We start from the raw sequence: 16,499 nt of genomic DNA, 5'->3' as shown, positions 1-16,499 counted from the left end.
TCACTTAATATTTGTCAAATCAATCATTATTTATAATGAATCAATTTGAAGACATTCCTTTAGAACGAGGAAGTTCTGTTTTACTCCAGAAGACATACAGAATACCATTAGTTGGAATTTATAGTCAAAGACTTCAGTTTATCTCAGGAAGAATATTCTAATAACCAGGCCTATCTGTCCAGAGTCCAGCTTGCTTCATGAGAGAATAAGCTTTTTGAATCTGGATCTATTCCAATAAAGTTTGGATTATCATCTGTTAGGAATGCTAGAAAAGGTGTTTTAAAATTAGGTGGGAAGGTGGTTTTATAGATAGCAGTCAGGTTTATCTTGTGTAACAACTTTTACTTCATATCTAAAGAACCCTATTTTCTTGAAATTTCTAGAATTCTTCTCTAAGCATTTTGTTAATTTACTAGTTTTAAGGCCACTGAAAAAGATTCCTCTAGTTTATCAGCCTGTTGTGGACATTTTACAGAGGCTCCACAGAGACATTTTTCTTTTCTGTGGATCAGCTGTACTTCTGTTTAGAATAGTAAATAGAAGCATTTAGTGCATGGTCCTCCATACAATAAGAATATTTTTTTCTTTTTAATTTATAAATATGGCTCCAACTCTTCAAATCTAATTTTCAACCTGGAATCTTTCCATAGGTGTATAAAATATGGTCACTGAAATAACACAATTGACTTTTTGTTTCATATAGCAACACTATCCTAGGAACGAATCAAGATCCAAATAAATAGTGTCTCTCCATCAAAGCATGATGATTGGAAACTGCAAAGTTTTCTTCTAGATTTCCCTTCATATGAAAACATACATGAAAATCTGTCCTATGACCTTAGCTAAATCTAGTTTTTGGCCAAAGTAGTTGTGCCAGTGGGATGTGTTTGTGCAAATAATGGAATATGTTTTGGTGCAAGTAATGAAATATATCACTAAAATGCCTTAGCATTATTTCCCATAACAAGAAGCCTGGATGGTGGGCTGAAGAAGGTTGTAGCAGTTCCAAATATTATGCCCTTATCCAAATATGGACAGCAAAGGAAGGGAGGGGGAGATCTTTCCTTCTGCATCTATCTTTTTCTTTCTTTCTTTTTTTTTTAATCAAAGAGGAAAATCTTTCCCAGATGTCTCTCAAAGGACATCCTCTTCTGTCTCATTGGTCAGAACTGGGTCATATAACCATCTCCATTCAGGAAGAGTGGAAAAGCAAATTTCTGCCATATTAACTCCCCTCGTGGACAAGAAGGGGTTAAGTCTGTCCTCATTAGAAAGGGATTCTTCAAAATAACAGTTACAAAGAACTTTGCAAAGCCCTTTCACATATTCTTTTTCTTCTAATTCTCATTAACTCAGCCAGTTATGTAGAAAGTTGTTGTTGTCAGTAGTAGGGAGAGAAAACTGGGAGCTAATACTACCTGAGTAGGTACTATTGTGAACCAGTCCTATTTACAGATGAAGAGTCTGAGGCTCTACATAAGAAACTTGTCTAAGGTAACATGGCTAGAAAGCAGTGATGCTCCAACATGGACCATATTTAATAATGACGATGAGCGTGATAATTACACTGGTTCATACTGAGCTTACTATATGTCAAGTATTGTTCTATGTTACTTTACATTGATTACTTAATTCTCAACCCTATGAAGGAAGTAGTACCTCTATTTTATAGATGAGGAAACTGTGGCATGAGGTCACACATCAAGTAAGTGCAGACCTGTGATTAGAACTCCAGTGCTATCTCCGGGGCTGGGCACTTCTTTACACTGTACTGCTTTCCATTTCCCGTGGACTACTGCCTCTGAGCTAAGCTTTTGTGACTTAAGCTTTCTCATCTGTAAACGGGGATAATTCTACCCATGTTATGGGGTTCCCATAAGGAGTGAACTGATCATCCATGTACAGTAATTAACAATGAGACAAACATAGTAGGCTGGCATTATTACTGTAGAATTTGTCTCACTATATTGAAATTTTCAGTTATGTCTTTTACCCACCCTACTGGACTGAGATCATCCACGACAGCAGTTCTCAAACGTTTTGAACTCAGGGGCCCCTCTACACTCTTAAGAATCATTGTAGGGGGCTGGCCTGGTGGCACAAGCAGTTAAGTGCGTGCGCTGTGCTGCAGCGGCCTGCGGTTTGCCAGTCCGGATCCCAGGTGCGCACGGACACACGGTTCGTCAGGCCATGCTGTGGCGGTGTCACATATAAAGTAGAGGAAGATGGGCATGGATGTTAGCTCAGGGCCAGTCTTCCTCAGCAAAAAGAGGAGGATTGGCAGATGTCAGCTCAGGGCCGATCTTCCTCACAGAAAAAAAAAAAGAATTATTGTGGACCCCAAAGAGCTTTGGTTTATGTGAGTTATAGCGATCATTACTGCACTGAAATTAATACTGAGAAATGTTTGAAACAGAATAAAAGGCACATGCTCCCTCAGCTGCCAGAGTGATGATGTCATACACATCATGCATCCTCTGGAAAACGTTTCTGTGTACTTGTGAGAAAATGAACGTGGAAAAGACAAAAAAAAAAAAAAAAGGAAAAGAAAAAAAAGGTCTTTGTATTATGAAAATAGTTTTGACTTCACCAGGACCACCGAGGGTTCCCCGGACCACACTTTGAGAACTACTGCTCCAGGGTATGCGGTTGATGAATGAATCAAGGGATTCTGTGTCTCATACGAGGAAACTCCAGAGAGGCTAAAATAAGAGGCAGCGCCACAGTTCCACCCCACTCACGGCGGCCTCTACAGCTTCCCCACCTGGCAGCGCGGTCCTTAGCAACCGCCACCCTCAGCCGCGCCGCCGCTCCTCCCTGAGCGCGACCCCCGGCGCCCACGCCAGCTCCAGGGACCCCTTCCCTGCGCGCTACGCCTGGCAACCAGCAACCAGCGTCTGGGGAGCCAGGAAACGGGCCCCCGCGCCTCTCCTCCAACTCCCGGCTTCCATGGCAACCGCGGCGCGTAGCCCAGGCGTCATTCCTCCCTCAATCCGCATCGGGCTAAACCATTCGCCTCAGGGACCTTCGCAGGGCGAGAGGGAAACAAGGGAATTTGATAGAACGTCTGCTCCGATTTTTCCACCTAGTTTGAAGGATACACTTCCAGCTTTCCTTTCGCCAACTGCCCCTGCGAGGGTAGCGCGGCGCTTCGCCTGCTCGGCTCGAACGCCTCCCCCATCCCAGGCCCACGAATGGGCCGGCTCCACGGGGAGACTCGCGGTCGGCGCGGGTTGGCGCCAAGGCGGGGGGCGCGCCCAACGCAGCGCGCAGGGGGCGGGGAGGTGGGCAAGATGGCGCCGGGCGAGTGATTCTCTCCTGGTACCTTCAGTGGCCGCTGAGACACCGGGGCGGGGGGTCCTGCCCCCACTGCCGCCCTTCCTCCTCTCCTCCGCCCCCGGAGACCCCCCTCCTTCCCTTTCTTCCTCTACCTCGGGGGGAGGGGGAGGCGGGCCCGCTTCCCGGGACACCATGTCGGACTCTGAGGAGGAGAGCCAGGACCGGCAACTGAAAATCGTCGTGCTGGGGGACGGCACCTCCGGGAAGGTCAGTCCTCGAGCGGGCTAGCCGTCCCAGGCCTGCAGGAACCCCGGCGCGGCCCCGGCGCCCTCAGCCTCTTCCCTGCCGCCGCCTCATTACCCCGAGTCCCGGGACCTCTGGGCCCGGGCCCGCCTGGTCTTGGCCTGGGGCCGGACACGAAGCAGGCGCTTGGTGAAGGCCGACGAGAGCTGTCCAGCTCCTCTTAAAACAAAACAAAACAAAACAAAAAAAAACAGTCACTCCTCGACTCCCTGCTTGGATCGCGAACTCCTACTTCTCCTTCATGACTCGGGTCAGCATCACCTCCCTGGGAAGCTTTCCAGCTTCTCGTCTCTGAGGACTGGCAAGGATCTGCCAAGGCATCTTACCTCTTTTTACTTTAGTCCAGGTCACACTTGGCTCCTTTCCCCCCTTCACCGTTTCGGATGCCTCCACTGTACTGGGAGCTCCCAAGAGCTTGGCTCTGGAATCAGATTCCCCGGGTGAGAATTGGGGCTCCATCACTTACTTGTCGAGTGACTGGAGGGCAAATTGCCAACCTATTTGTGCTTCATCTGTAAGATAGGTATTGATGGGGGTCGCCTCAAAGGGTTAAGTGTGCAAATACACATTAAATGTGAAAATCCACGTAAAGCTTTCAGAACATGGTGTGCACTCAATAAACGTTGGTTGCTGTTTTACAGCATCGTACCTGTTCTTGTCTGTTCCCAGCACAGCACCTGTCAGCACAAGCATTCATTCAACAAATATCTGTTGAGCTCCTGTTATGGGCTGGATGCTGAGGGTAGAGCTGCTAGCTTGATAGAGGGGATCCTTGCCTTAAAGTCTAGACTTCGGTGATGGTTGGTTGAATGAGAGGGAGGGAGTGCGTGCATGAGAATATCCGGCAGCCAGTCTCCTTATCTCCTAGGCAGGGGTTTTTAACCCAGGGTTGTGGAGCTCCTGAAATGAAATAAACATTGCCTGGTACTTGCTCTTTGGAGAGGGTCTATAGGATCTCAAAGGAGTCTGTGACACACACCCCAAACAAAGCGAAGAGCCTCTGCCCGGGGTGTCTTCACACCTGTCGTTTCTGTCAAAGGTGCTAACACTCCTTCTGGGAATATTGCTCAAGTTTGTCTCCTTTCTTCTCCACTCCATTTTCCCCAACCAGAGTCTTCAGAAATGCAGGTTATTATTGCTACCAGTTTCCCGATTTCAGGTTCACGTTTGCCTGTTACTGGTATAGTTACCTTGGTCTCTGTGGTGACGATTGCTCTTTGCCTTTTCCCTGGCAGTTGGCACTGGGCAGCTGCTCCTGTCTTTGGTTCTGAGATTTGAGTTCTGAGGCCCCCTGGGAAAGATGTCATTCAAATGCAAAATTTGGAGAGTTCTAATTTCTTTCTTGCCTTCCTGGGAATTTTGTTATTGATTTTTATTGCTGAGGAAGAACAACTTAATATATTTTGATTACTTTTAAACATTTTGGGGAAGAAAAGAACTTGGGATCACTTTTCTTTATAAAGTATTAATTGTATGAATTTTTGTACATATAAAACAACTTTTTGAATGGATTAATTGTTTTAAATAAATCAGCATTGTTTCTAACACCTTTAATCAATAAAAATTTTAAGTTATATTTTTATAGTTTTCTCATCATTCATATTTTCTTTTGAATGCCTTCTAATTTTACATTTCCTAAATCTTTTTATAGTCAACTCATAACTGAATTTATTTCCTTTTTAAAATTATAATAATATATAACACCAATACACTTATAAAAAGACACAAAAATTACCTGCCATTCTACATTCTATCGCAGTTCTTTAAACTTTTATTCATTTTTTTCTCCTAGTATTTATTCGTTATCATCATACATGTATTAGTTGAAATTTGTTCATAATTTTGTATCTAGGTTTATTTAGCCTGTCATACATTTTCCTCATGTTGGTAATTTATTATGAATAGTTATGTTCTTCATCTTTGTTTAAAATTCTGTGTAGGACAAAGCATAATTTTTGCAGTTCAATATTGTTGAATTAGGATTATCATTCTACTTCAAAGGATAACCGTGATACTCTTTATGGTGTTCTGATTTAGTCTTCATCATCTTAGCTTGTGTATTTTAAAACCATAAAGACTTTTTTCTGCCAGAAATTTCCGGATATAAGCATCAGAAACCTAACTATTTTTCATTATTCATATATCAAGCTTTTTTTCCCTTCATACCCTGTTCAGCTCTCAAATTACTGGCGGCTGCCAACATTCCCATTCTCTTCTTTTACTGTCCTTTTCTTTTATGAATTCAGCCTCTTTTTCATTCTTATTTGTATCCTGATTTAACTTGTGGCCATTTTTTCTAGCATTAGTTTTTCTTGCTAGTTCTAACTCAGGGCATTTCTGTATACACTGACAGAAGCAACTGAGTATTGAGATGACCACTAACAGTTTCTCCAAGAGAAATTTAGCTCCTCCTCCTAGTAGCACGTGTTTCTATTTATTTCCTGTTTTGATTCATACTTTTGATTTTATTACATATTTCTTAAGATTTTTTTGAGGCAAAGTATTCTTTTATGGTGTCTTTTCAGTGTTAGTAAATGTAGTATGGTTAAAATTGTTAGCAAAAGTTCACCAAACAATAAAAAAAATAAAGAATCAGATAACGTTTCAGATATGGTAGATGATTGTTCACTTCATAATTGTTTAAGAATGGTATTTATACAATGACTTGTGAGAAATTATTAAATGTGAAAGATGGCACAAAGTCTAGATAATTGAAGAGTAAGTGCCTCTCACTGATTCGGTTGATCCTCTGTTTAATTTTTATAGTAAGATGTCTGGAGACGAATAAGAACCCATTTTAATGTTCTGTTTTCCCAATGACCGATACTTTTGACAGATTATACTCTATTTCAAATGAAAGTCCTAGCTTTATGTTTGCCTCAAAAGTGTGAGGGTAGGGCTTCCAAAATCTAGAAGTCCTGTTTCCAAGAAAAGAACCTTAGAATTTTTCTGAATATTCATTAATATAAAAATATTGAACTTTGAGAATCTTAAATGAAAGTGAAAAATTACCTTAAATGACATTATGCTGATGTTTATGTGCCTTGAGTTTCTCTTTGATTTATAAAAGTATTTCAACCATCCATATGTTAAACATTTTTAAATATCTGTAATAGTATAAGTAGTGATAATTATTTTTCTCTAGAACTCTGAGCCTCTTTACAGATGATTGTGTGCTTTAAGTTAAACAAGCTCAATGGCATAAATAAGGCTAAATGAAAAACAAAAGGCTTCAAAAAGGAATGCTTACCTTTTTTATTCTGATCTCTCAGTTTTTGTATTATTGTTATATGCTTCAAGGAAGCCAAATAAATTTTCATTTTGTTGTAGTGAGTTTATTTCTCAGTGTCTAGCAGAACATCTTTTTTATGGTGCTCAATAAATATTGACCAAATGTCTTAGAAAGTTATTACAAATGCTGAGTATTTAAAAGAATTGGAGTTAGGGTGTGCAAGTTGCCATTTGTGTGGAAAATATGGTTCTTGTGTTAAAAGAAATTTAGGTCTTTTTGTTTAAAGGAATTGAAATTTGGCCACGTTTTCTTTTGCCTGCTATACTTATGTCATAATTAATTGTAATAAACTATCTTGGAAATTTTATCTTAGTTTTCATTATTTTAGGAGTTGACATCTAATTTTAACTTTAAAATTAAAAAAGGCTGTTTTTCCTTAACTTTGGGAGTCTGTCTTGAAGAGCATAAAAGCTTCAAGAACCTGCCTTTCTCTTCTTTTTGGGAAAGTTTACAATTGAATAGTGCATTTAAAATGTTTAAGAAGTTTCTGAGTTATTTCACTTGTTACCAGAATGATTAATTATTCGTTTGCTTTGATAAGAAATGGTATCCTAAAAGAAAGCTTGAGAGTTTTGAATATGACTTTGAGTTGTTATAAAAAAATGTGGATGTGTATCTGTTCTGGTTATAATATTCTTGTGACTTTTAAGATTTATGATTCTTGGATGGAAAGTATTTATTTTTGCCTGCTTAATATTAATCTTAAAAATATCAACTTTATTTGAAAGATAAACATTATCAGAGTCATTCTATAGAATTATTTTCATTTAACATCTTTAATATAGAGAAAAATTAGACACTTAAAGATACTTTTCCTGTGGGGGAAAAAGAAAAGAAATTCTATAAACAGGCTTTCCTCTGCTTAATTAGTACTTTTTTATTGGCTGTGGGCACAAACTACTCAGAATATTTAACCTCAGAAATGAAACTTTTGAGTTCTCTGAAATTTTATTGAACTGATATATATGGATATAGAAGATTGAGATGTTTAGTCTGAATCTTTGGTTTTAGTTTTCCAAACTAAATGTTTTCGTTTTCTTTGTTGATGAATCTTAAATTATAATTTCCAGCCAGGAGAAGGAGCTTGACAATCAGGGGATTTAAAGAGATCTAAAAGATTAGTCTGTTGTCCCCACTGATAGCTGCTGGCAAGTGAACTTTACCTGGTGGAGTGTTTAGTCCCTCCTCCCCTTGTAACTGATTAGAACTACTTCAAGTTGCTTGTTGGATTAATAGGAGAAGAAATATTAAGATTATTTAATAAGATTTAGTAGTGATTTTATGTTTACATTTCTAAAACAAAGATATTAATTTTGATATTCTGTGCATCAATTTTTTAGACCTCCTTAGCTACGTGTTTTGCTCAAGAAACCTTTGGGAAACAGTACAAACAAACTATAGGACTGGATTTCTTTTTGAGAAGAATAACATTGCCAGGTAAGAGACTGAAAATCTTAACACAGAAAATTGTACATATCTTACAATAAGAGACATAGGCATAAATGTTTAAATAAATTTTGGGGCTGCTTTTGCATGAAAATAGATGTAATCAGTAAATCTATCTTAGGGAGGTTAACTTTCATTGGCATCTACCATGAAGACATATTGTCCGTGAGTGTGAGAAAAAAGTTTGTATATTCCCCTACTCGCCCACTATTTTTGACCACTGCACATTTTTCAAGGGTAAACAATAGTTGCTTATAAAATTCCAAAAAGTTTAAAAAAAATCAAATGCTATACAATTATCAACAGATATGGTATAAACTAAATGTGAAAAGACTGGAAAGATTATTTTTTAAAATATTATTTTGATTAGCCTCTGCTTCAGTTTTTTGTTTGAGAGAAAGTTGGAACAGAAGTATAATGTAGCTATGGAACTTCTGTGCTCTAATATGTGAATGCTGTTTTATGCAAGGCAGCATGAAATTGCTGGCATTTAATAGACCACTAAAATTTAGGGTCCCTAGGCACTCATAAAAATACAGTTTGAGCATTCAAGATGTTTCAGTTCACCATGCAAAGAAACTATTTAGATGCCAGTTGCAGCACATTTTGTGGGAAATACAGGGAAATAATAACAAAAAAAGAGTGGTTTCTGTTTTAAGTTAGTTTCTGAACAATTGGGGCTTTAAAATGCTCTGTCCATTCACTTGTGATGGTTAAATTATATGTTTAAAGTATTTTATTAAAAGCGGTTTATCTTGATTGACTTTATAAACCAGTCCATCCCTCTCCTCTCTGAGGAAACAAATTTGAATAAAAACGGTTACAAGTGTAGTGTCAGATTCGTATACTGGAACGTGAGTGATATAGTGGGAAGGGGTTTAATAAATTCTAATATTGTTGAAATATGTTAACCTCTCAGACACCCCATCTATCAGACAATTCTCTATGAAAGTTTTAGAGCAGTTAATGAAAACTCTTGGTAATTGAAGGTATTCTGCATATCTCACTAGTAATATACTCTGTTATATTGTGTGATGGTCTATATTTGGCTACCAATGAAAAATAAATTAGAAGATATAGCATGAGAAAAGAATTCCAGTTTTCCGTTACTAAGTTATTGTTCAGCAAGAGGTTTAATGGGAAACGTGTATTTTGTTTCATTTGTATTTTCTTTTAATGCAGTCAAAACCAAAAATCTCATTTTATTTTTATTATTCTCTTATAGATAGGTTAATGCTACATTCAGAATATTTACAGCAGTCACTAGCAGAATACATGCACAAATCACATAATATACATGCTGAAAACTTATTTTCACAGCAATTTTTTCAGAGATGCCAGTTGTACACAGAGAACCTCATTATGTGTTTAGTTATTGACTATTTTGTTTTAATGCTAATTAGCAACAGCACCAATTTTCTGTATCATTAATATTTTTTAATTTTCCTGATGTTTTTAGTTCAAAGCCTTAAATAAAGGAACAAGCACCTACTCAAACACTGAAAACATTTTAAGACTGGTTTTGGATATTTTATATATGTGACGTGATGATTTCTGATCTGTTGCACAACAGATCAATACCAATTTTTAGATTTTGATTACTTTGTAAAAAATATTTGGTGGTTTTGAAATCCAAATTTATAGTATAATATTTTATATTTAGAAAGTACTTAGGTTAAAAAATGACATTAATGAATGTATATTTTAATTTTTCTGATTAAGTTTTTATTTTGATGGGCAGAGTTCCAGAATTTTTTTTTTTTAAAGGCAGTTTGTTTTATGCTACTTAATGGACTCAAAATTGTGGTAGAAATTTCAGTAGGAAAAAAATGTTTTAATGTAAATTGATTTTATATAATTAATTGGTATGTTAAGAAATAAGCTGAATAAATTACAAGGTTTATGGTATATCCTTTATATACTTTAGCCTTAATTTTAATTCATTGTAAGTGTCAAATGTAGGATGATTAATATTTGAATCATTTGCTAAAACATTACAGGCAGCATTATTGAATTTGTAGTAAAGCAGCATAGTAGGTAAATCTAATATTTGTTAGTATTCTAGTAAGTCTTCTGTCCATTCAGATCGTTAGACGTGTAATACCTCCTGTCCATCTATTGACATTTTCTTCATGCAAGTTTTCAAGGTCATTACTTTGCAAATACTCATCCATTTTAGTATGTTTCATGATCTGGTATGCTGTATAGTCTGGATGCAACCACTGTGCAGATTTTACTGCTTAAAATAGTGTATCTGTTAGTCAGAGATTTTGCTGATAGAGCTTCTTAAGAGCCTTAGTCAAAATACTTTCAGGAAGCTTGTGGGTACAGTCCAGTAAACAGCGTTCTACTGTGAAAAGGATTTCTAAGTCTTTAGTACAAGAAGTGGGCAGACTTGTGTTTTTAGTTCCATCTTGACTATGCAGCACTTTAAGTAAGGTTAACCAAGGCACCAAGTGTACTTTTACAAGGTCACTGTTGAATCCTCTTGGTGGCTTTGGTTCATACCAAAAGCAACTTACCTGTATTTTGTCACCTCATTTATTTTATTTTTTCCCCTAGTTACATGTCATTTCTTACAGAGGAGCAGGAGTTTTGTAGCATTTTGCATTTGGGATTAAATTGCTGACAGTTTCCTTAATGTTCTTTAATTAGTTAGAAATTTATATTAGATTGGTTCTTGATTTGTAAAAATTTTGCAATATTGATTATTTGAATACTCTTATATAGCTTTATAGGTACGTCATTTTGAAAATATACTAGGAGACTTCATATGTTTATACTTGCAAAAACTAAAATGAATATTGATTTGAATTCCATCTTTATGTGATTTTGTTTCCCAAATAGGAAACCCCATTTATTTTTATGTTTGTGTGTTACTAAGCCTAAAATTCAAATGTGGAAGTTAAAAATATATTTCTAGATATTTGAAATAACTATGAAGTTAATATCATTTGTTGAAGGTAGAATGATAGCAAAATTTTTTTTTTTTTGGCTAGCATTGTACATTATTGGATTATCAGTAATGCATAACTATTTTTATTTCTGAGGCACTAGAATATGTATATTAAAAAACAAGCCAACAACAACAAACAGTGTTTATTTGGAAAGGTATGGATTTAAAAAATACTCTCAATGCATGAATATAAACCTCTTAGATAGACAATTGAATAAACAATTTAGAGTTTTGAAATGATGTGGTCAGAATTTGAAAACATGTAATGACGATCATGTTGCTAAAGTTATATTTGAAATGTTCATAACACCTAATTCAGATAGGCTCTAAGTATCAGAATTTAAAGGAAAAAAAGCTTCATATTTCTTGATATGAAGTTAAGTGATAGCGTTTATTGGCCTTGAAGAAAATGGGATTAAATGCTTTTTATTCAGTATTAACTAAAATCTTACTCTAAAAAAGTTAATGTTACTAGGCACTGTTTTTTGAAGTAAACAAATGACTGTAAAGAGTTTTGCAAGTAAAATGAATCAAGTACTGCCTGTTTATCTAGGGGCTTCTGAAACTATTTGATAATATAGTTCTATTGACGGCTAGCCCTTTCTCACCTGCTTAATTTGAGACAGTATTATAGAATGAGTTCAGCTTTGAATCTTGAAAAATTTATATTTTTAAGAAATTGGGTTTACACAAGTTGTTGGATAAGTCTTAGTCTGTGACATTTTGGTTTTCATATTTATAGAGCTTTAAGAACATTTTGGTCATTACTCTGTGAGCATTGAAAGTGTGTGTATGTGGCAACGATGACGGGTGATAAACTTCAGTAGCTCTCATTAATGCTAATGGAAGTACCTTGTGTAAATCCTCTGCACGTTGGCAGATGGAACAGACCTACATCCAAATAATGGAAAGAGTGTAATACAAACCCAGCAAAACTTAGAGTTAAGGGTAAAACTTGGCTAGTTAATCCAGTGTTGTACTTTCTTTTCAGTTGCAAACTTGAATGGTGTGTCTAACATTCCCCAATTTTAGTGTTTTACGTTGGTGTAAAAATTCATGTCTTTATGATCCTTTTTTTTTTTTGAAGTGAGACCATTTTTTTAGTGTCTGAGTTTTTATTTTGAGTTTTCCTGATTTGCAAATCATTCAGAAAGATACATTTTTCGTGTGGGAGCTCATTTTTAAGGTACCCATTGAGACTTTGTCCACCTTTGGAGAAAACTGCATAACATTATTAGGGGAAATAGTTTGAAATGTTAAACTAAAAGAGTATACTGAACATAGTCTTTACCTTTTGTAGTTTGGTCATTAGTTGCATTGATAAGAGAGAATAGCTTATCATAAATTTTTGTATCAAGCAAATATTTTGCAAAATGGACAAAAGAATTTTAAAGATTGCCTTTTAGTATTTTAAAATGCTTTTATAATACTTGTATGGGGAAGAAGATTTGTTACACTATTTTATGAAGGCTTTGAATCACATATAATTTGTTTCAATGGAAATGCTTTGAACAGGTATAAATGCATCATAATATTTCGTGATATACTGGGTATGTATCCTATGTCAGTTCTGAAGAGGGCTATCAAATGTGTTTATATTTTATAGGTTAAATTTGAAAACGTGGTTTTTAAATTATGTTTACTATTGCATATAAAGCTGACATTCAAATTAAAATTTATTCATTTGAGTTGAAAGTATGGGTCCATTTTTGTAGTCTGATTAATCTATGAGTTTTAGAACCTATAGAGTTTAAAACTTACAGCAAAATTCATTATGTGCAATAGGGTAGGTTAGTATATAAAGATCAATTTTTATTTTACGGTATGTTTTTTACCCCACGTACAAGTGCTTTATTGTTCTATTCTCTAAGAAAATTTTTTTTAAGGTTTAAGAAGTTTATGAATTAAAACTTTCTTTTGTTTTGAAGGTGATTATAAATATGGTTCCATGGAAATGGGGTAAAAGTATAAAACGAAATTCCCCATTATGATTTCTTTTGACAACATTATTTCACAATTTCAAATATCTGACCGTATGAGCATGCTGAATAAAAGGCAAATTAGGTTCAGAGTTTACCATTGTGACTTAGTGTTCTCTGAAACTGTATTCAATTGTTATTTTGTTACTTAACGTTTTTTCTATTCTTATTTTTATATTCATTTTTTTATATTCTAGGAAACTTGAATGTTACTCTTCAAGTTTGGGATATAGGAGGGCAGACAATAGGAGGCAAGATGTTGGATAAATATATCTATGGAGCACAGGTATGACATGAATTCTATGATTATTCCAATACTGAAAATACTCCCCTCACAAACACACACAAGTGGGTACACACACACACACACACACACACACACACACACACACACACGTTCTTGCTAACTTGATTTTTATCTGATATGTAGAGACTAATTTTACATTTGTGCTAATCCTTTGGTTTCATCCTCCCCAAATTATGTTTGGAATGATTTGGGTCAGGGAACTGGTATGACTCTAACAGCTTTTGTATACTACTTATATCACTAGATATTATGGTCAGCAGTTGAATAAATGCAGTGATAAATGACATTTTGATATTTATTAGCTGGTTTGGTTATAGTGATTACTTTCAGAATATGTAAACTGAGTGAAAAATATAGAAGGGGAAAATTTAATTTCATTTTAAGTTGTAAGGACATAAAGCATATTTATATGTCTATTTTTGTGTTTTGAATTAGTCTACTAAATATTTATAGTTCTTCAGATTTAATAGATATCTCAATATATTGTAACAGAAAACTAAGTATGCCTATGTATGAAGCACAATATTTTAACATGATAATGATTTTTTTCAGAAGAAAATCTATGTAGAGTAAGAAAAACCACTTGAATAATTATATAACAGAAATTCTTTGGCAACATGAATTTATAGAGACATAATTTATAAGTTTTTAAATTAAATTATTATACAAATAGAAAATATGCATGGTAGTAATATACTTTAAAAAGTTAACTATTGACATGCTATTTATGTTTGCTTTTTCTTCCACTTTTAATTAGTGTGTATCTTTCACATCATCGTGTGGCATTAGAGGGCTAATATTCATAATCCTCATTTAGTTCTTTATTGGAGTTTGATATTTTAAGTGGGAGAATTATAACTTGGTTATATGGAAATATATTGCTCATAAGAAATGAGTCCAGAGAATGTTAAGCATTCTTCTGTACGAAGTTTGATGCTTGACAAATACTATTGCTTTAATTTTGGATGGAAAGTAGATTCTAAATTATTTTCTAAAATATTCAGGGAAGGATAAATGAGGCTTATATGGTTCTGAATCACATATAAAGGCTCTCGAGTTTTGTTTTTTGCGTTATTGATATATAGATTTGGCTCTTAGAACTCTTTCTCTTTGCCTTTTCTTCTACATTGTTCTTTGTCTCTGGGAAAATGTTTTTGCTCATGTAATGTTTTCACTTGTGACTATATGATTTGATATTTTATGCATGTTCATTTTTATCTTAAAAGGTATGTCTCAGATTTTTGTGTCTAGCTTTTTTGTTGTTGTTTAACTTTTTCTGTTTTAAACTGATTATGGTTAAAGAAGATCTTAAGCTCAAGAAAAATTGCTGGACAGAGATTTGTGGGAAGGCACAGTCCTTGTTTCACTCACGCAGTTGGTAAAATGGGATTTGAAAATAACAATCTCTCTCTTCTTTGCTCCATTAAAATCTATCTTCAAGGACACATACTGGATTTTTTAAAAAATAAAAGTTAGATTAGTCAAGCTTTTAATGATAATGTCAAATAGAAGACCTTCTTATGGTTTGTAGATATATCTAGTGTTAGTGGAAAACGGGAAGATTTTATGCATCTCAGTGTAAATAATAATATAAAATTCAATTAATAAATTTTTCTTACTTAAAAATTAGGAGAATTTAATGCTCATGAATTGGATTATCTTAATTTTACCTTCAAGGCATTTGAAAAATTTTGTTTGATTTATGTAAATTTATTAAAGTTTATTATTTTAGAATTATGATATATAAAAATTAATATTGATGTGAAACTCACATAATATAAAATTAACCATTTTAAAAGTAGATAATCAGTGGCATTTAGTACATTTAAATATTGTGTGACCATCCCCTCAAGTCAGGTTTTTACAATATATGTTTTATGCTATTACATAGCTGCTTAATATCAGCAGGCATTAATGGGCAAATATGTAGAAATTTCAAAATTTCCATCTCTTTTGAGAGTACTTGAGTTTAGTAAAATGTCTGTCTTCTCTTCTAATGTACCTTGTATCTTGGGAGAAAGAGAATATTATATTCCTTTTTAGAACTTGTCACATAAGATTTCTATTTTGAAGGTACTTGTTGACTTTTTTCTCTTTTGATGGTGTATTATATTGTTTATACTTTACAATTTCTGTGAATGTTATAAGCGTATACCCTGTTTTATTAAACAACAATGTAGTACATTATTTCTGAGAAGTTCATGAACATTTTCATGAAATGGTACCAGGACACTAGGAATTCTAAGATGATAAAATGAGTTGTCATAAATTAATGGTAGTGTAATAAATTTTCTCTGTTTCCAGAGATTCTAAATTAAATGCTGTGTAAAATCATAAAGTACATTTACCAGTGGTTTCTTTTCTTGAAATATATATAAATTTTTATCCAGGCCAGAGAAGCTCTGACTACAATTCACTATCATAAATTGGGAGAAATGTTACTTTTCAAAAACAATGGTTTCAAAAACATTCTAATAGCATTTTAATATATTTAATAACTTTATGTTATATAATCACACAATTATTCTTCAAAGTGAATCTGTATGGTTTCTAGAGTTCTTCTAGATGCTGTATGTTGCCCATGTCATGAATACTTTGTATTTTGGGATACATGCTACAGGATAGAAATCTTTCAGAAATAATGTTTTGGCAAACGCTTTTGAGGACATCAGTTTAATGTATTATTTAGGATTTTGTTTTAGGTTCTCTAACTTATGTGTTGTATATAGAAAGACTTATACCTATCTGGGCTATTAAGCTTTTTTTAAGGGCATTTTTTAACATCCAGAAGAAGCTTATTTATAGGCTAGGAATTAAATTAGATTAAAATAAAACTGGTTATTTTACCCTCTTTCCCTTTTGCCCCCAGTAGCATTAAACTTTAGCAATAGTCTATTGAATAGTGTTGGTTGAAACAAATTGAATTGACACCCAAGA

General features: G+C 34.8%; 1 protein-coding gene across 3 annotated transcripts in view; it reads left to right on the top strand.

Moving 5' to 3' along the window:
• Window positions 1-3,302: 3,302 nt before the first annotated feature.
• Window positions 3,303-16,499, top strand: part of RAB28 (RAB28, member RAS oncogene family) — a 95,959-nt gene continuing 82,762 nt past the window's right edge. The window contains exons 1-3 of one of the 3 annotated variants that reach the window (XM_058546739.1): window positions 3,303-3,546; window positions 8,215-8,311; window positions 13,453-13,541. In XM_058546739.1, the coding sequence (XP_058402722.1) occupies window positions 3,472-3,546; window positions 8,215-8,311; window positions 13,453-13,541 (261 nt within the window). In that variant the 5' untranslated portion in view covers window positions 3,303-3,471. Of the gene's footprint in view, window positions 3,547-3,688; window positions 3,833-8,214; window positions 8,312-13,452; window positions 13,542-16,499 lie in introns of those variants that run through there. The other 2 variants (XM_058546737.1, XM_058546738.1) reach the window with 2 other exon arrangements.

This window comes from Diceros bicornis, chromosome 8 (assembly GCF_020826845.1).
Source record: "Diceros bicornis minor isolate mBicDic1 chromosome 8, mDicBic1.mat.cur, whole genome shotgun sequence".
NCBI classification, from domain to species: domain Eukaryota; kingdom Metazoa; phylum Chordata; class Mammalia; order Perissodactyla; family Rhinocerotidae; genus Diceros; species Diceros bicornis.
Note: the sequence above shows the minus strand (reverse complement) of the source record. Positions and strands in the feature narration are given on the sequence as shown.